The following is a 21,012-nucleotide window of genomic DNA, read 5'->3' on the forward strand; positions in this document are numbered from 1 at the left end:
ATATTTATGCGAAGAGTTTTGGCAGCAATGTACTATAATGAGTTTATTTTTTTCAGGGTGTACCTTAATAAATGTAGTTATTAACTACATTTATAGTGAAGGATGGAATGACCTCATTAACTCAAAAAACATGTTAAAACTACTCAATATTATGAATGGACCTTTCTAGATTTTTTTTTTTTAGCCTTTGAATGTGGTTGTCTGAATCTTTTGTTTCTTGTGAAGTCACAGTTGCATAGCTTATGAAGATCCAGTGTATGAATCTACAACATTCCATGATACTTATTGCCAATCTTAACCTAATTTGGTAGTGGTTGTAAGAAATGTTTATTGAGCCAGTTATCAATTTATCCTTCCTTTCTGTGAAATTAGACATTCATCTTAAGAAGCTTTTCTTGGTACCTGAAAAAACCATAAAATACTTCTGATACTTTTTTCTTACAAGTACAGTGTATTGATTAAGTACAAATGAAATGATGATAGTATTTCTCTACAACATAACATTTTAACTGAGTTTTAAAAATTTTGCTATAGATAACATACTTGTGATTAGTAGAAAAGAATAGTATATGGATTTCCTGACATATTTGCCTTCTGTTACTCTGGTCATTTATATAATCTGTTAAAACAAGTTATATATTCTTAATTTCATAACATGCTTTTAAGGACAAGGACTATAAGAGAATTATATAAAGTTTATTTAGAATATTAAATCTCTTTCTGTATACTCATATCCCTAAAGACCTATGAGGGATTGGTTCCAGGATATTGTTCATGGATATCAAAATCTTCAGATGCTCAAGTCCTTTATATAAAAATGGCCTTGTTTTTGTGTACAACCTATACACATTCTCTTTGATACATTAAAATCATCTTTATATTACTTTCACTCACTTTCAATGCATAACATGGTATAAACACTATATGCTTGTTGTACTGTTTAGGGAATAATGATAAGTACAAAAACATTTGTGCATCTGTGCACACAAATTTCTTTATTTTCAAATATTTTTGATGTATGAATGGTTGACTTTCCAGATGTGGAACCCACAGACTTGGAAGATCAGCTGTTTAATTCCTCACTTTCACTTTAGTTAGGATACCTTAAACTTGACTAATGGTCTTATTTAAATTTTGTGTTTTGCAGAAGAAAACAAACTTTTGATTTTCAAGTCTACATTAATTTCATAGGTGGAATATGTGAAATTAATATAAAGTCAAAATTGTTAAAACAGGTTATGACCTTTTTATTTATTTCTTTTTGATATAAAAATGTGCAACATTTCCCCAAACTGAATTTCTCATGAAGTACCATTGTATAGAATAGTTAAAAGCACAGCTTCTCTTGTTGATGAGGGCATGAAACACAGTGACCCTCTGAAGAACTGTAGGAGATGTGTATATTCGTGTCATACTTTATGAGTGTATCCTTTGGAAATGTTCTTGAATGAGTAGAAGTTAAATGGATAAGTACATCTAGGACTAGAACATGTTTTTTTTCTTAGAAATTCTAACTTACATTATTTACATTTTGATTGGTTTTAAAATAAACATTCTTGTTTCTTTTCTCTGTTTATGCTTTTCATTTGGTGAATATTGAACCACAGTTTGAAAGCCTACTATGTACTCATACTATGAACCATATGAAGATGCAAAGACACAGTATTTAAAAAACTAGGACATGAGCCCTGCTTTCATTAACCTTACTTGCATACTGAGGAAAGTAAATCAGATATGTACATCTGTAGAGTGCAACTGCTTTGATTAACATACATTCAAAATCATGGTTTTCTAAGGTGGAATTATTTTTTATGATTCGTAAGGAAAATGTGAATCTACAAACCAAAATTCTTTCCAAAAGGAACCTACTTTGGAGGCATTTTTTAACTGTAGCAAATAATCTGAGTGGCTTTTTTACTGTTTCTGTTTTCAACATTTCTATTTCAGTTTCACTTTTTTTTCTGAAGCCAGTGCTTAAAAAAAACAGCTCCTGATATTTTATGAAATTTTAAACACCCTTGTGTCTGATGCCATGGAGAAACAGATAAACAAGCTATGTTTTGGGCAGAAACTTCACAATTCTTCAGTCTTAGGACATTTGGTGAGGAGGATGTTGAAAAGTACTTTGCAATCTTAGAATTAAAAATGACAATTTGGGACCTTACTAGGTTCTTATTTCAAACTTGAAGGCAGTCAGTTACAGACCTGAGGTTTGTCAGAGCCATAACTTAGCCATTACCATATTGGATTAAATGATGACACATCACCAATAAGGTTGACAATATCAAGGATACTGAATGAGTTTTATAAACCATAATAACACAAGAATAGAAAGTCTACATACTGCAGTATTGATTAAAGTAACTAAAACCTTTACAAAACGAACAAGTGGCTAATTCTTACAACAAGAATTAATACAAATATATAAATATCTTCATGAATAGAAAAAGGAAATGCCTCCCAGCTTATTTTCGGAAGCACGAGTAATTTTTACTTTAAAATATAAGAGACATTTGAAAATAAGTAACAGGACATTCTTTTTCATGAAAACATTTTAAGCAAAATATTATAAATTAGTGATATGTAAAAATAATAGGGATAAAATTAGCAAGTGTTTATTTTAGTAACATAAGGACAGTTTAACATAAAAATTTATCACTATAGTTCTCTAACAGGTAATGAAAAATTTCATGATTATCATGACTTACACATAACACACATAAGCAAATGTTAGAATCAGTGTTCACTGTGAATAAAAGAAGGAAAAAATACTAAATAGAAAGAAATTAATCTGATGAAAAAACCTACAATAGTGATTACTTCTGAAATCTTTGAGATTAAGAATAAGATGCCTTTTATTGAAGATTATATTGAGAACCCTATCCATTAAGGCTAAGATCTCACACACACACACACACACACACACACACAGAGAAAAAAAGTTTAAAAATTGCTCAAATTTGCAGAGGATTTGGCTGTTTACGTGGAAAATAATGCTAGACCTAATGAGTAAATTCAGCCAGGTTGGTATGTCAATATACACAAATCAACTGTAATTGTGTGTTCTTTCAAAAACTGAAATTAAAAACAAATTATTGTCAAAGCATCAAAATACTCATTAATCAATCTAATAAAAGATACGCAGACCTCTACACTCTAAGCTACCAAATGTAATTTAAAGAAATTCTTTAAAAGACTTAAGCAGACAGTGGGTGTAATGTGTTCATCTGTTGGAGAACTCAGTATTGTAACGATGTCCATTTTAATCTTGAGACAATCCAGAAATTTTTTGTGAACATTGACAAAGATTCTGATTTTTATGTGAAAACATAATGGTTAATAAGACCATATCAAAGAGGCAGAACGGTGTTGGAAATTTTATATTTAGAGATATCAACATTTATTGTTGATCTTAATTAAGATTTTGTGGTATTCATCTCAAAAAAGGGCATATGGAATAAACAGATTCATACTTACACAGTCACTAGATTTGTGACAAAAGTGGCCTATTGGTAAGTATGCATTTTTTAATTAGTGTTTCTGGATCCACTGAATATGTATAAAGTGAATTTTATCTCTTACCTACCACCATATTCAAGAATTCAACGCAAAGTAAGTCATGAATCTAAACGTGAAATATAATTAATACTTTTGAAAGAAAGCATGTTACGTGTTCTTGCTCATGGATGAGCAAGAATTTCTTAAAACAGAATATAAGTTATGGTAACTATAATAGAAGAAATAATCTGAATTACTTTAACATTATGAACTTTGGTTTGCTAAAAGAAGCCATTAAGAGAATGAAAGGAAAGGTACAGATTTGCTATGGATAACTGTTATATGTATATTTAACAAAGTACATGCATCTAGAAATATAAAGAACTTTGACAAAACAATAACAAAGGGGCAGATAACCAAATATTAAAAGGAGATAAAAGACTTGTTGGCACTTTACACAAATACCAAACATCAATAAACAGAAAAGGTTCATTAATGAAGTTAACTACACTTCATTAATCACCAGAGAAGTGTAGCATGACACTACCACACTTCTACCCTTACAACTAAAATGAATACACTTAAGCCCCAATCCCAGTTGTTGAAGTTTTATCAGCCAGATCTAAATGTAATCCTATGTGTTGAGTAATGTTTCACTGCATCTTGTAATAGTTTTTCTAAACATAATTTATAGTATAGCTTTAGAAAATGCCTTCACCTTTGGGGAGCTATGTTGGTAATGATTAGGACAAGACAAAAGAGGGCTTCTGTCTTCCATTTCTTGATTTCAGTGACAGTTTCAAGGGGTATTCTCTCTGTGAAAATTCATGGAACTATACCTCTGTGAATCATGTCCTATTTTGGTTGGATATTCTATTTAAATGAAAAGTAAACTGTGTTTAAATTGAAAAAAATTATAATTTTCATATATATCAGAGTAATGAAATGGGGATACTTCAGTTAAAATGAAAAATAAATTTAAAAAATTAATACCTGTTCACACTTATTTAAAGAAAAGCTGTTTATAAACCTGGGCTATCTTGCATATTTTAGAAGTTTGTGTTTGTTTAGCATTTTGTCACTTTTGTAAAATGTGCCACCGCTTTCTAAGTAATTATAATTACTGTAAATACATCTGTTACTACTTTGAATGACTCAGTGGAGTATTCTACCCTTTAAGCTGCTTTTATTTTATCAAAGCAATTCTTGGAGTCTCAAATCTATACTGTAATGAAATTTTTTAAATGTAAGTAATATACTAGAGATTTAAAAATTTTGTCATTTTTATGAGAATTTTATTTTCGCTTAAGTAATAATTAAGCTTGTGATATATTTATTTCTTTATTAATGCATTAAATCACAAGACCACTTATGTGTCTAATAACTGCCATGATTTCAAAGCAATTAATTAATATAAATGTTTTAATACATTGACTATATCTTACATTGTGGAAATCTTCTGTTATGAAAATACCTGTATTTGTCTCATTAACAAAATTATAGTTATTGTGAAAACTATTGTGATCTATTACCTACATGCCTATTTGAAAAAATTCTTTATTTTCATCAAAAGATACAGAAAATGAAGATTTGTTTCTATCCCATAGATTCACAGGTTACCTTTGACAACTGAATTTGGTACAAGAATCTCTTGGGGTCTGTGGACTGCTATATTATTTGAATGGTTTCCACCCATATCTAAGACTTATACCTCACACTTGTGTACTAGATTTTATTCCTCCTCACTTAATAACAGTGCTGCAATAATTCTCCCCTCATTCATTATTATAAATTTTTCTCTTATTGTAGTAATTAATTGAATCAGTCTAAAGGAATGTAACATTATTTTCCTTATTTACCTGATCTCCTTTATAACAAAGCTCCTTGAAATAGCTATCTATATTGTTTCATGCTTCTCTCCGAAAGCTTTGCTGTTCCATTGAAAATGATCTGCTCCAGGGTTCTGAATCTGTTAATTGCTTATGAATATTTACACAATAGATCTCTTCATTCTGAATCACTTTCTTCATTTCTTTCCAATTTGTTGTATTTCTTTTCTCTGGCTCCTTCATCATCTCTCTTGCTTGTCCATTTTTATATACTATACCTTTTATCTCAGAGTAGTTCAGTTCTTTAATTTATTCCTTGGAAATCTCATCCACTTTTAAGACTTAATATACTTTGTAGCCATGATTTACTCTGAAATATTATATTGATGCCAGATCTTCTCCATAAACTTCAGACTGATAAACTAAGCACTTATGCTTTATTCTATTAGGTTTGTCATTTAATGATACTTTTTGTTGTTATTGTTGGTTTTGGTAAGGTTTATTTTGTTTGTTTGTTTGTATGGCTTTTGTTTTGGTTTGGTTTTTTCGTTGTACAGGTCCAAAACTTGAGAGACTTTCTTTGACACTATTTTCTCTCATATGCTCTAGTGTTATTTAGAAGTGTTTTATCCAACCATGTTTTGGAATAACTATTTATTGAGTGTACATTGTATATCATTCACAATTTTGAACTGACTAAGTGGACTAAATTACTTTAAACTCCTATTACTTAGAAGGATTGATTCCAATATTATCCTAATGTTATTGATATGAAACTGGGTCCAGAGTAATGAACTTTCTCAGAGTCTCACAGCTATTGAAAATAGGCCTGAAACTGAAGTATTTTACTTTAAGAGCCTCTATTCTCAACTGCTATGATAAGCTGCTTGGAAAGTTGACATGGCAGTTATAGGTCTTAATATTGTTGAAGGTTCTTGTGTATGTACTACTGTTTTGGAAATATTTTAGTTTTACTAAGTATTTTACTATGCAAGTGAATACTCCCCCACACCACCACCAGCTGGGACTTTCAAATTGTTTGTATTAGATCTTTGCCCTACTATGGCAGTTGTTGATCAGCATGGCCTTCTATGCTTATCTTCTTTTATAACTGCTTTATAACTTCTGGGTCCTGTTTCCTGTGCAGACTACTATTTCTGAATTAGCTTATGGGGTTCTTTCTTAGGCCTTCTTTTCTTCTCACCTTACCTAGTATTCTTGAACAATTTCATTCATTGGAATGACTGTAGTAACCAACAATGTATTAAGAATTCTCAGATTTTTGTTGCATTAAATAATACATGCAGGTATCTCTCAAAAGTCACAACAATAAACAACTTTTTGAAATGAGTATTTTGGAAGCACATTAGAGTCAACAAATTTAAAATTGAACTCCAAGTCTTTGTTACCTGCTTCCTTTTTGCCCTTGTATGCTGTGCCTTATTTTGCATATCATTGAGTAGCCCACAAACTACCCTGTTGCTCGAGCAAGAAAGCAGAAACTCAGCTAGGCATGGTAGTATACACCTGTAATCCCAACATCAGGGGACTAAGACAGGAGGATCAGGAGAGTGAGGCCAGCCAACGTTACAGATATAGCAAAACCCTGTTGTAAGGAAACAAGAAAGAAAAAAGGAGGAGTAGAGGGAAGAGGGAAAAAAAAAAACATGGGGTTAGTTTTGGCATTTTTCTTACCACTGTCACACCCATCAATCACCAATGCCTATTGATTCCACTCTTAAATATTTGTCCTATATGTCTGCTTCTCTCCATTCTTATCACTGACTGCTATTGTAGTCTGTCATGTCATCTGTATTTATCACCTTCAACTGGTTTCTTCAAACTTTTCTTCACACTGTGGGTAAGTATCATCTTTCTAAAGTAAAGTACAACTTCATTTTGTGTCTTTATCAACCACACTTGAAAGTAGGATTATCGGTATAATTAGTAAAAGAAGGCAGACGATAAAAAGTAAGCATTCAGTAATACGTTACAGTAGTTTCAGTTGTTGGTTTAATGATTATGAAGGTTATACCCCAGACACATAAAACTCTAGTATTATTGGGTATCTATTAACACCCCAAAGGTGTCTTGTTTCATTTTTGACTGTCAATCTTCTAGAATTTCAAATATACTTTTCCTGAAAGAATGTTATATCTGTAGCTAAAATAACCAGTATACTAAGCTTTCTCCACATTCACTGATATTATTGCAAAAATTAAATATAGAATTATCTCACAAAAGTAAATTTTAAAATGATATTTTAGTTGGGAAATCATTCTCTGTGTTCATCCTGGGCTTGATATGCTAATATATCTTCTAATTTTAAGTGCAAATTGTATATATCTCAACCTGGCTAAGGCTAGATAGGTCAAATCTGGCTTCTAAGAAGTTTAATTTCAGAGTTATACTCAAAGTATCAAGAGGATTCAGATTTTCCTCTGTAAAACTGTTAACATCATTATCGTTTTTTGTTAAAAAAGTTGAATCCCAAGCCTGTAATAATTATCCTTTAGGTTTACATATTGTCCATAAATTTGCCCCATACTGTTTTTTCCCTCTTTATGGCCTCTATGCTCCTTTAAAAATTGAGCAAACTTAAATTGTTGCTCATGCTTATGTTTAGTATTTGTTGAGGCAGAAAAATTTCAGGGCCAGGCAGCTGACACAAAGACTGGGCAAGTTACAGAACCATAGAAAGTACTGAGTGTTGTTTCAAACCTGAAGAACATATAAATTTTAAAATGTCTCATAGCTTAAATAATACATACTGATAAATATGATAGTGATTGAATTGAGTTCATACTTCTGGTTTGGTTCATACTCTCTCACACTCCCTATTAATGCCTTGACTCATCAAGATGAATTTTCCAAATACACTTCTTTCTGACAAATCCAGCAGGCATAAAAATCTGTGAGTTATTACTGCTGTGAGTTATTACTGGTTATCTGTTTTTGTAGTTTCTTCCATCTCTAAACATCTGAATTTACTGTTAAACACTTTGCTGAGAGCATTTAACTACCTACAGCTATGTAAGTACTTTAACCCAAGAATGTAGGCTTCTGGTGATCCAAGCAAATACAGTAATGAAGTTTAGAAGGTCTAAATGATTATCATGTCCTGTACATCATGGGTCCCATCTGTGCCTTTGACTGGTTCAAAGTGGCACGTGGTATCAGATTGTCTGTCACAATGCCAAATATTTTACATATGTTACCTAATTTAACATTAGCATATTTCTTCTGCAGAGTTGATATTCCAGTTTTATAGATATAGAATTTGAGATGTAGGGAAAATAAGTAATATACCCAAGGTCCTTTCTTATGAGGGAACTGATATATGATCTTTAAAAAGTAGTTTTCTGATGACCATCATTTTAAAACTTGTTATTCCAGTATTCTCTGGCTTACATATTGAAACATTGTGCCCTGGTTTTCAGTGTATAGTCTTTGCTATGACGTCTGGCCAGATGTGGAATCATATCCGTGGACCTCCATATGCTCATAAGAATCCACACAATGGACAAGTGGTAAGTAAACTTTAACCCTCCCTAATGAAATTATATTTAGCATTTAATAAGAAAGGATTCTATTCAGAAATTAAAATGTACTGTCTGGTTTACTACCTGTATCCAATATGTATGTGTGTATATATGTATATATACACATGCTGCCACACACACATGCTATATATGCGTACATATATATATATATTTTTTTCCTTTTTAGGGTAAGAACTACTTTGGTGTTGATCTTTTAAAAATCAGTGTACCTACCATAAAAAGTATGCATGCATAAACTGTTTTTTCTACCTTATAAATTGCCATGGCAATAAATTTAATGTCACAGAGAAAATAGAAACAGTTTGTAGCTAGTGACAAATTTAACTTATTTCAAAAGAGGGTAATTAAAACATCATTAAGGACCCTAGCAATCTAGTATTGGAACGTTAGGAATCCTTTGCCAGAAAACTAGAAGTCAGATTGATGTGTTAGTAAATTAGTAGCAATGTTCATGTTAGTAACTGCTCCTGAATTTATCTTGTATTCTCATTCCTTTTGATAGGTATGAAATAATGAAATAGATTATCATAGCTAAGTACTGTATTTGAGGTTTAGTATTAGGTTTTTGAAGATTAAAATGATTTTGAAAATGTGCTTTTTTTCTCCTTTAGTTTTACAGACATACTCTTATCTAAATACCACCAGATTGTTTTCAGTGATCAATTCATAACCAATTCTGTTTCATATGTACTCCTTTCCTATTCATCTTACCTGCTGTGGGGTTCATTTGAAAGAAATGCTCAACATCATCTCATTTCTTTTTTATGATTTTATTAGCATGTAATAGTTGTACAGGGGGATATTGTGATATTTATGTATGTGTTCACAGTGTATGTTAGGTTTACCCCCTCCATCATTCTTCCTCTTTCCTCCTCCCATCCTTTTCTGTTTCTCCTCTTTCTCCCTTCTTTTTCCCCCCTTCTCCTCTTCCCCTTCTTCCCCCCTTTGTAGAACAATTTCAACAGGTTTCATTCTTCTATTTTCATACATGGATGCAGAACACATCCACCATATTTACCCTTATTCCTCCTTTCCTTGTGCCCACCTCTCTTCCACTGATACCACCCTGGGAAAAGATTTATTTTTCCATCCTGCCCTTCATTTTTTAAAAATTAAGTGTATAGTGATAGGCCAAGGGGGTTTCGCCTTGGTACTTCAGATATTGTGTATATATTGTGCCTTTATCAAATTACCTCCCCCCTTACTTACTCATTCTCTATCACCATGTTCCCCTAATATTCTGTATCATTTTGTTTTTCTCTCCCACCTCCTGTAGCCCCCTCAGACAGACTCAATAATACAGTTTCATTCTCTCTGTCACTATGTGTATGTGTATATATATATATGTAATACACATTGTGTACGTATATACTTATATATATGCTCATGTATGTTTCTATATATACATTTAACTTACAGGTCTAGCTTCCATATATGCGAGAAAACATGTGACCTTTGATTTATTTTGAGCTTGGCATATTGTACATAACATGAAGGTCTCTAGTTCCATCCATTTACCTGCAAACAACATAATTTCAATCTTCTTTATGGCTGAATAAAACTTCATTGTGTGTATATACTGCATTTTCTTAATCCTTTCATCATTTGTGGGGTATCTGGGCTGCATCTAAAGCTTGGCTATTATAAAGAGTGCTGCAATAAACATGGGTGTTCAAGTGGCTCTGTCATATCCTAGAGTACATTCTTTTGGTTTTATGCTCCTCAAGAGTGGTATTGCTGGATCCTATTGTAGTTCTTTTTAGTTTTTTAAGGGACCTCCATATTGCTTTCCATAGCGGTTGCACTAATTTACATTCCCACCAGCAGTTTAGAAGTGTTCCTTTTCCCCACATCCTCGTTAACGTTGTTTATTTTATTGATGATAGTCATTCTGGCTGCAGTGAGGTGGAATCTCAGTGTAGTTTTCATTTGCATTGCCTTGATGGCCAAGGATGTTGATTGTTTCTTCATATTTATTGGCCATTTGTATGTCAAGAAATTGCTAAGTTCATTAGCCCATATTCAGTGTGTTGATTCTTGGAGAGGTTAGTTTTTTAAGCTCCCTGTATATTCTGGTTATGAATCCCTTGTCAGATGTATAGCTGGCAAAGATTTTCTCCCATTCTGTAGGCTGTCTCTTTATTATGGTGACTGTTTCCTTTACTGTGCAGAAACTTTCTAGTTTCATGAAGTCCCATTTGTTAATACATTATCTTAATTGCTGAGCTATTGGAGTTTTATTCATAAAGTAATTGCCTATGCCTGTGTGGTCCATTGTGTTCCCTATTTTTCCCTGGATTAGTTTCACTTTTTCAGGTCTTACAGTAAGATCTTTAATCCATTTTGAGTTGATGCTTGTACAAGTGAGAGACAGGGATCTAGTTTCAGTCATCTGCAAGTGGGAATCCTGTTTTCCCAGCAACATTTGTTGAAGAGGCTGTCTTTTTTCCAGCCCATATTTTAGTTACCTTTGTTGAAACTCAAATGACTATAGTAGTTTGGGTTTTTGTCAGGGTCTTATTTCTATTCCATGGTCTTCATGTCAGTTTTTGTGCCAGTGCCATGCCATTTTTATTACTGCGGCTCTATAGTATAGCTTGAAGTCAGGTATTGTGATACCCCCAGCGTTGCTCTTTCCCTCAGGATTGCTTTGGTTATTCGAAGACTTTTGTGCTTCCATATGAACTTTAAGGTTGGCTTTTCTATCTCAGTGAAGAATGTCAATGGAATTTTGATCGGGATTGCATTGAACATATAGATTGCTTTTGGTAATACAGATATTTTCACAATACTGATTCTGTAGATCCATGAGCATGGAATGTCCTTCCATCTTTTGATGTCTTTCTTTAGTTACTTGTAGTTTTCATTGTATATGTCAGTCATTTCCTTTGTTAAGTTTATTCCTAGGTAATTTAATTTATTTGAAGCTATTATGAATGATACTGTTTTCCTAATTTCTTTCTCAGACTGTTCATTGTTTGTATATAGAAATGCTGCTGATTTTTGTGTATTGATTTTGTATCCTGCTACTTTGCTAAGTGTTAATGAAATCTGGTTGTTTTTTGGTTGCGTCTTTAGGGTCTTTCAGGTATAGTATCATATAATCTGCAAATAGGGACAGTTTGACTTCTTCTTTATTTGAATCCCTTGTACTTCTTTCTCCTGTCTTACTGCTCTGGCAAAGAATTCCAGCACTGTGTTGAATAAGAGTGGGGAGAGTGGACACCCTTTCCTCATCCCTATTTTAGAGTAAATGTTTTCAGTTTTTCCCCATTAAGTATTATGTTGGCTATAGGTTTGTCATATATCCTTTATAACATTGAGACATTTCGTTTTCTGTTCCTAATTTCTTCAAAGCTTTGACTGTGAATAGATTTGGAATTTTGTCAAAGGCCTTTTCTGCATCTGTTGATATGTTGATGTGGCTTTTGTCCTTGATTCCGTTTGTGTGTTGTATTATGTTTATTGATTTATAGATGTTGTACCATCCTTTTATCCCAGAATGAAATCTACTTGCTCGTGGTGTATGATCTTTTTAATGTGTCATTGGATTCTATTAGCAAATATTTTATTGAGGATTTTTGAATCTTTGTTCATCCATGATATTGGCATATAACTTTCTTTTTTGATACGTCTTTACCTGGTATTAGAGTAATACTGTTTTCATCGATTGTGTTTGGTAGTATTTTTTCCTTTTGTACTTTATGGAATAATTTGAGGAGCACTGGTGTTAGTTCTTCTTTAAAAGTCTGTAGCTACTCAGGAGGCACAGATCAAGAGGATCATGGATCAAAGCTAGCCTGGGCAAATGATTTGTGAGACTCATCACAAAAAAGGGCTGGTGGTAGGGCTCAAAGTGTAGGCCCTGAGTTCAAACCCCTATGCTGGAGGAAAAAAAAAAAAACATCTTGTAGAATTCAGCAGTGAATTCATCAGGGCCTGGGCATTTCTTTGTTGGGAGTTTCTTTATAAACTGTCTCAATCTCATTACTTATTGTAGATCTGTTTTAAGTTTTTAATAATCTCTTGATTCAATTTTGATGAATCACAAGTATGTCAAGAAATTTACTTCTTCATTTTCCAGTTTGCAGATGTATAGATTTTTAAAGTATTCCCATATGATCATCTGAATTTCATTGGTGTCTGTTGCAACGTTCCTTTTTTCACCTCTGACTTTATTAATTCAGGTTGTCTCCTTTCTTCTTTTAGTTTACTTGACTGGAGGTTTTTCCATCTTGTTTATTTTTTCACAGAATCACCTTTTTGTTTTGTTGATTCGTTGTATTTTTTTATCTCCAATTTATTGATTTCTATCCTGATTTTTATAATCTCTTTCCTATCTTTACTTTTTGAGTTGGCTTGCTCTTGTTTTTCTACAAGTTTAAGAGGAATCATCAGATTATTTTTCTGAGATATCTCTACTTTTCTGATGTGGGTGCTCATGGATATACACTTTTCTCTTACGACTGCTTTTGCTGCATCCCATGGGTTCTGGTAATTTATGTCCTCATTTTCATTTGATTCTAGGAATTTCTTAATTTTCTTTCCTAATATCTTCAGTGACTCATTGTTTGTTCAAAAGTGTGTTGTTCAATCTCCATGAGTTTGAATGGGTTTTATGGTTACCCTTGCTATTGATTTCTAATTTTATTCCATGAATATCTGTTAGGATATAGTGGATTATTTGAATATTTTTTATATTTGTTGTGTTTTGGTTTATAACCTAGGATGTGGTCTATTTTGGAAAAAGCTTCATGGGCTGCTGAGAAGAATGTGTAATCTGCTGTCATAGCATGAAGTACTCTATGAACGTCTGCTAAGTCCATTTGTTGAAGATATTGTTTAGCTCTAAGTTATTTTTGTTGCTTTTCTGCCCAGAAGTTCTATTGAAGAGAGTGGTGAAAAAAAGAGTGGTGTGTTGGTATCTCCCACAATTATTGTATCTGGTCCTCTCTGTTCGTAGCTCAGAAGTGTTTATATTACGAATGTGGGGGCTCTGGTATTTGGAGTACTTATATTTAGAACTGTTGTATCATCTTGCTGAGTTGTTCTCGTTATTAATATGCAGTCGACTTCTTACCTCTTCTGACTGATTTTCACATAAAATGTGTTTTGTGTGATAAGAGAACAGCTACTCCTGTTTTTCTTTCTTTTTTTAAATCTGTTTCTGCATGCCTAGTAAATCTTTTTCCAACCTTTTAGTTTTAGTTTGTGTGTCTTTGTTTGTGAGAAACATTACCTCATTTCATATGTAAATACTATAGTAGGTATCCCTACTGAAGTTCTCTGATGGCTGTCAGGCTTGGGAACTAATTACATGTTTCCAGAGGTAGTCATTAATACTACATCATAATCAATTTAGTCTCATATATTTGTGAACATTTCAGATTAATACAGATGGTAAGGATGTGAAGTCAACATTAGATTCTTAGATATTCAGCTGCCATAGTAAATCAAACATTCTTTTTGCTGTGTGTTTTTAAAAAATCATTACTTAGACAAAAGAATAATTTCTTAATGCCTTTGCTATTCAAAATCAAGTTACTACAAAGAAAATAATTGGAATTACAGAGCAGCACATTATTGCTTTTCCTTTAGATCTCCACACAAATGCAGTCTTCTCTGCAACTTTTCCTGACTACCCTGTTTGAAAATGCAGCCTTTCTTCTCATCTCCTACCTCAGGCCTCTTGCTCTCTCCCTTTGCTGTTTTATCTCTACAGTTGTGAACTCCATGTAGCATGCTTAATTTATGTAGTTTGTGTATTTTTGTTTCTCTTTTACCATGATCCCAATAATATGTAAGCTCCTGGCCATAAGAATTTTCTCTGTTTGGGGCACTGCTGTGCAACTGTTACAAAGAGAAGAATCCGATGCAAACATTTAATCACTGTTGTGTTAATAGTACTTCATAATACAGTAAATTTAGGAAATCTCATAAATTTGTTACTATTTATTACTAATATTTCTCTAAATCAGTATTCATTATGTTAAAACATTTTTTTTATAAAGTGTATGAAAAATCAGTGTTCTACTGTGATTTCTGTTTTCTATGGCTCTATTCACCACTGTTCTGGTGGGTGCTTCATTGATATTTGCTCTGATGAGAATTACCACAATGTGTCATCTGTTGATTCCTGAATACGTGTCAGGCACTGAGCTATGTTACCACTGAGCTCCACATGTAACAATCAAGTTGGAAAACCTAAATGGCTCCTGATTTCACATCCATTGTAATTTCCTTTTTTAACCTAATTCCTCTGGTGCTTTGCAGGTAAACTCCTTGCTAGCCTATTTTTACTGTTCTTTGATCTCTAAACATATGCTTATTTCCTCTACGTCTGTCCCTGAGATGTTTTCTACTCTTACAAATCATACCCATTCTTCAATTCTCATCTACTCCACCATTCCTCTGAGGTTCAGTCCTTCTTATTTACACTCTCTCTCCTTTCCTTTTACATATTTATGAACATAGTTCATCTATTTAAGTTTCATCAGTTTTCTGTTAATATAATCTTTAATGTTTCTTACATCTTTTTAGTCAAATCTTTAAATGCAGTTTTTCTTAAACTGTTTTTGATACGTACAACTCGATATCTGTGGTTCCTCAAATATTTTGTTAAATCATTATAATGTACTCATACATGAGATTTTTATTTTTTAAGTTGAATTATCTTGTTCTCCTTTAATTTTTTCCTCACTAGTCAGAAGAATAATAGAATCAGCATATTGTCAGTTAATCATGAATTGGTACTACCAATGTCATATTTAATATTATATCAGCATCTATTTTTATGGTGCAAGTTAGATTAGAAAGGTTTTTCTTTACTGATTTGGACACATTCCCCCTACTCCAAATTTTTATATTACCATTTTGTGGGAGAGATTAGCACAGTTCCCTAGAAAGGATAACATTGAAACATAAAAGAACACAATAAGAAAAGGGAATTTTCTTTGTTTTTCAAAATAAAAGCATTTTCTCCCTGAATACAGTACATTTCAAATATATTTATCTTATTAACACATTAATAACAGAAAGCTGTAATGATTGAGCTCATACAAGTACTGACTAAATTAGTGGGTAGCACAGGCAAAGGAGCAGAGGGGAGCATGAGTGGTCTGAGGAAATATGGGTCAATGAGTACAGAATTGCATTGCTGGTATTCTGTTGCTCAGTAAAGTAGTGGTGTTCAACAATATTGCATCTTTCAATATATCTAAAAGAGTGGATTTTGAATGTTCTCACCACAAAGAAATGATGCTTGAGATGATATATGTATTATATACTCTGATTTGATCATACCACAGTGATGTATTGATGATCATTACCCTATAAATGCATACGATAATTATGTGTCAATTGAAAACAACATTACAGAAATAGTGCAACTTAAGTCTATAGGCAAAATAATTTAAAACTTGAATTTTATCCCAAACTCTTCATTACCCTATATTTTATAAAAATATAAATTTCTCATACATTTGAGTAAATTATTTGATATATTGAAGGCATTAATTATTGATCAGTATTACCGAGACTTCCTAGCATCATGGAAATAGGAGAAAATTGTCTAGTAGTATATAGCTCTTTTTCTGTTTTGTATTTTATTGTACTTCAGGACAATTTCCCTTCCTACTTTTTATATGCAAAATGTAATCATAGACCGAAGAGGAAATTGTAGTTGAAGTTTTGTTTTAATGAATTGATTTGCATAATAATGTGTTTTCATACTGTGGTAACAAATTAGAAAATTAACTTTGCTTTATAAAATGGAATACTGCTATAGAATATTTACTTGAAATAGTAATTTTCCATTAGAATAAGAGAAGAAAACGTGTTTTCTTTTTAATTTATTTAAATTTCAAGGTATATCTTAAAATGTATGACCAACGTTTATTGTGGTTTCCATATTTATAGCATAATTGAATAACCACTTGTCTTAGTATGTTGTGAACTTCTATAGTAGAGTACTAGAAACTGGGTAATTTATAAAGAAAAGAAATTATTTCTACAATTCTGGAGCCTGGAGTTCCAATATCAAGGTATCAGCATCTGGTGGGGGCTTTCTTGCTGGCAGGGCCAGAGAAGCAAAATGAGGCTGACCTGGTCTGTTGGTAAGGAACCCACTTTCATGACAGCAATAGTAATCCATTTATGAGGGCAGAATTTTCATGGCCTAATTACCTCTTAAAGTTCCCACCTTTTAATTGCAATTAAAATTTCAATACGAGGTTAGGAAGTAACAGACAAAGCACAGCATTGTCATAACTTTGCAAACTTACAAGAAAGTACTGCACATAAATAGAACCTAATTTGATTCTAATTTTTGCTCATTTTGCAAGATGATTTATGCAACTGTTTTACATCAACTATTTTAATTTATGTTGAAATTATTAGTGATTTACTTTAATGTATGAGTTTACTAACTTTGTACATGCTTTGTTTTTGCTATCAGTGCTCCATGCTTTCATGAAATAATACTTTTTCCCTTCCTCTGAAGTCATACTTTCTAAATAGAATTCTAAGTAGTGTTAAGTTTTGCCAAACTTTTTATTTATGTAATTTGATGTTCTTCCTATAACTGTGGGGTTTTTTCTATTGTGGCAAAAACATTAACCTTGATATGTACCATCTTTGACAAATTTTTAAGTATCTAATAAATGTAGTATTGTTAAACAAAAGACGAGGTGCTTACAGCACCAGATTTAGTCGTCTTGTGCAGTTGAAATCCCCCCACTGAATATTAACTTACCCCCACTCTATCTCTACATTCCTCGATAATCCTCACTCTATTCTATGCTTCTGTGTTTGACTATGTTTAGATACAGTATATAAATGGGATAATACAGTATTTATCCTACAGTGACTAGTTTATTTCACTTAACATGATGCTCTCAAGGTTCATCCATGTTCTTGCATATGATAGGATTTATTTCTTTTTAATGACTAATATTCCACTACATGAACATTCCACATTTTCTTTATCCATTCACTTGCTGGTGTATATTTAAGTTTTCCCCAGCCTGTTGGCTCTTGTGAATAATGCTGCAGTCAACATAGGAAACCAAATACCTCTTTGATATTCTAATTTCAGTACTCTGGGTAAATACCAAGAAGTGAGATTACTGGATCATATAGTACTTCTATTGTAAAGTCTTTGTGTAATCTCAATACTGTTTTATATAGTATCTGCACAATTTTTACCTTCCCACCAGTAGTGTGCAAGACTCCACTTTTTAACATCGTGACCGTTTATAAATTGTTCTGGTAATAGCCATCCTAGTAAATATGAGATGATATCTCACTGTGATTTTGATTTGTATTTCCCTGGTGATTAGTGTTGTTGAGCATCTTTTCTGCTGGCCATTATGCCTTCTTTGGAAAAATGTCTATTCAAGTCCTTTATAGACATTTAAAATCAAGTTATATATGGGTTTTTTTTTGTTATTAAGTTGTAAGTGTTCCATATGTATTTAAAATAGCAACTCACTATTAGATGTACAGTTTGAAAAATATTTTTTGTCATTCCATAGGTTACCTTTTCATTATGTTGATTGTTTCCTTTGCTATGCAGAAGCTTTTTAATTTAATATTGCCTATTTTTGCTTTGTGGTCATATGAGAAAAAATTTCTAAGAACAAGTCATGAAGGTTTTTTTTTCTTCTTCCTCTGTTTTCTTACACTTTTAGTTTCAGGTGTTATGCTTAAGTCTTTCATGAATTTTGAGTTGAGTAGTGTGAATCCTATGAGATAAGTGTCTAGCTTTATTCCTTAATGCAATGCATGAATATCTAATTTCTTTAACACTGTTTTTTTTTATTATTATTGTGCTGGGTAGGGGTACTTTGTAGCATTTGCAAAGGTTCTTACAGTGTATCAAATATATCATACTTGAATTCACCCCCTCCACTGCTCTCCTTCTTCTCCCCCTCCCCTGATTCCTGGAAGTTTCAGCAGGTATCATTTTTGCATTTACATACATGTGTATACAGAGTATCCTTTCTTCATTGTGTTTCCTTGACATTCTTGTAGACAATCAGTTTACCACATATTTCTAACATCTCTTAAATTTTTCCATGAGTTTCTAGGTCTGTTTTTTGCCAGTATCATACTGCTTAAATTATTATAGTTTTGTAATATTTTCTGAAGTCAGGGGCTATGATATATCTTGCTTTGATCTTCAATATTTGTGAAGATTTGATATTTGTCATTATAAGGTGTAATTTTATACCTTTTAAGGAAATGGGGGAATAAAATTTCACCTTAAGTGTAAAAATCGCATTTATTATAAAAGGTCCAGCTTTAATTTTTTTCAAGCTCAGTAGCTTTATGATTAAATGACCAAGTCAGAAATTTACTAAACAGGTATCATTAATATATTAAATTCTAAATTATGTTTATAGGAAATCTATATGGAAATTCAAATGGGTAATAATTGTCAAGATATTGAAAAACAAAATACAATGCCAATTGACTTATGCTACCAGTTATCAAACCTTATTTTAAAGCTGTATTAAAACATATGATTTATTAATATGAAGATAAATTTAATTGAGTATTCTTTTCAGAAAGAAATGTACCCATATACAGCAACTGGACTTACAGCTATTTTGATACTGAAATACAGTGGGAGAAGCAGTCCTTTTCATACATAGTCCTAGAGTAAAATTAGATATGTATACAGGAAAAGTGAGTTTAGATAGTATTACCATAAATATAAATAACATAGATTATGAAGGAAAATATGAGTGGAAAATGCTATATTAGGCTATATTAAAACTAGGAACTTCAACAAAAGATGCCATTGAGAAAGTAAAAAGGCAAGTCATAGAGTAGAGGAGGAACATATATTTAATACCAATGCCATAAAAAGCACTTGGTTCTGAATGTATAAAAAATTCATCCAGATCATTAAGCAACAGCCAAGAGATGGGGTAAAATGAGAGTGTTATGATATCAGGCAACTTCTCTAAAGAGGCTCTGCACAAGGCCACTAAACAAGAAAAGGAAGGCACCCTCAGTGCTCATCAGGCATGTAAAAGTTAAAACTATGATCAGGTGCTGGCATATATTTATCAAACGTTTAAAATCAATAACATTGATACTGCACAGTTTCAGTAACTGGAATGTAAATTGGTTCAGCCAACTTAAAAGCTGACAGTATATATTTCGTATGGATCATAGTCATACCCAGTGATCATTACAATTTTACCGCTTAGGTATATACCCAAGAGAAACACATACATATATATATGTGTGTATATAGACACACACATACACATACATATACACATACACATACACATAAACAGCTACCAAATGATTTATACAGAAATGGTTATAGTAGCTTGATTACTAGCCCAGACTAGTAACAACTAGTAGAATAGATGAGTAAATTGAGACAGTGGAACATACATAAAAACTACTTTCAAAAATAAAAATGAGTTTCTTAATGCTAAGTGAAAAAAGCCAGGCACAAAGAATATGAACAAATTTCATTTGTTGACATGCAAAAGCCATGCAAACTAAGTGTGAGATGTCTTGAGAGTGGATACTTTTGCTGTGGTAGGGTAGTAACTAGAATGAGAATTCAATGGGCTTGTACAGGTCTTGTTCAAGGTGACATGTACGCAGGTACAGACTTAATTTTTTTCTTTATTAGATGTCTGGTAAATATTATATCTATATTTATTTGGAAATTTATAGTACACATTCATAGACACAGGAACATATGTGTAACCAAGTGCCTCTCAACTTCTGTCCTCTGCTCATCTTACATGGACACTTACTCTAACCTGTCCTGATCTATAGAGTACTTTTAACATACAGTATTTTATAGATGCCATATAACAAAGCCATGAGGTCAGAGGATGGCTCTTTTACAGAGGAGGAAAAATAATATTACAAGAGAATGTATTAGAGCCAGAATTAGAGTGGTGAATCTTATAACATGATTAAGAGTAATTCAAAGATAAATTGATGATAATTAGATTTAATTATCTTAAAATACAAATTTAAAGTTTAGAAATACATATTATGAATAACTAGTAGCTAATATTTGAATCTTTTTTTTTTCATTTTTCTTTTATTATTCATATGTGCATACAAGGCTTGGTTCATTT

The 21,012-nt window shown here is 32.3% G+C and overlaps 1 protein-coding gene across 4 annotated transcripts in view; it reads left to right on the top strand.

Annotated features, from left to right (window-relative positions):
* Positions 1–21,012, top strand: part of Tusc3 (tumor suppressor candidate 3) — a 196,838-nt gene that overhangs the window by 107,572 nt on the left and 68,254 nt on the right. For 3 of the 4 annotated variants that reach the window (XM_074054731.1, XM_074054732.1, XM_074054733.1), the window contains exon 6: positions 8,768–8,857. The exons of the other annotated variant lie outside the window; for it this stretch is intronic. In XM_074054731.1, coding sequence (XP_073910832.1) covers positions 8,768–8,857 — 90 coding nt within the window. The remainder of the gene's footprint in view (positions 1–8,767; positions 8,858–21,012) is intronic. 4 annotated transcript variants of the gene reach the window in all.

The sequence above is a fragment of the Castor canadensis genome, chromosome 14 (assembly GCF_047511655.1).
Source record: "Castor canadensis chromosome 14, mCasCan1.hap1v2, whole genome shotgun sequence".
Classification (NCBI taxonomy): domain Eukaryota; kingdom Metazoa; phylum Chordata; class Mammalia; order Rodentia; family Castoridae; genus Castor; species Castor canadensis.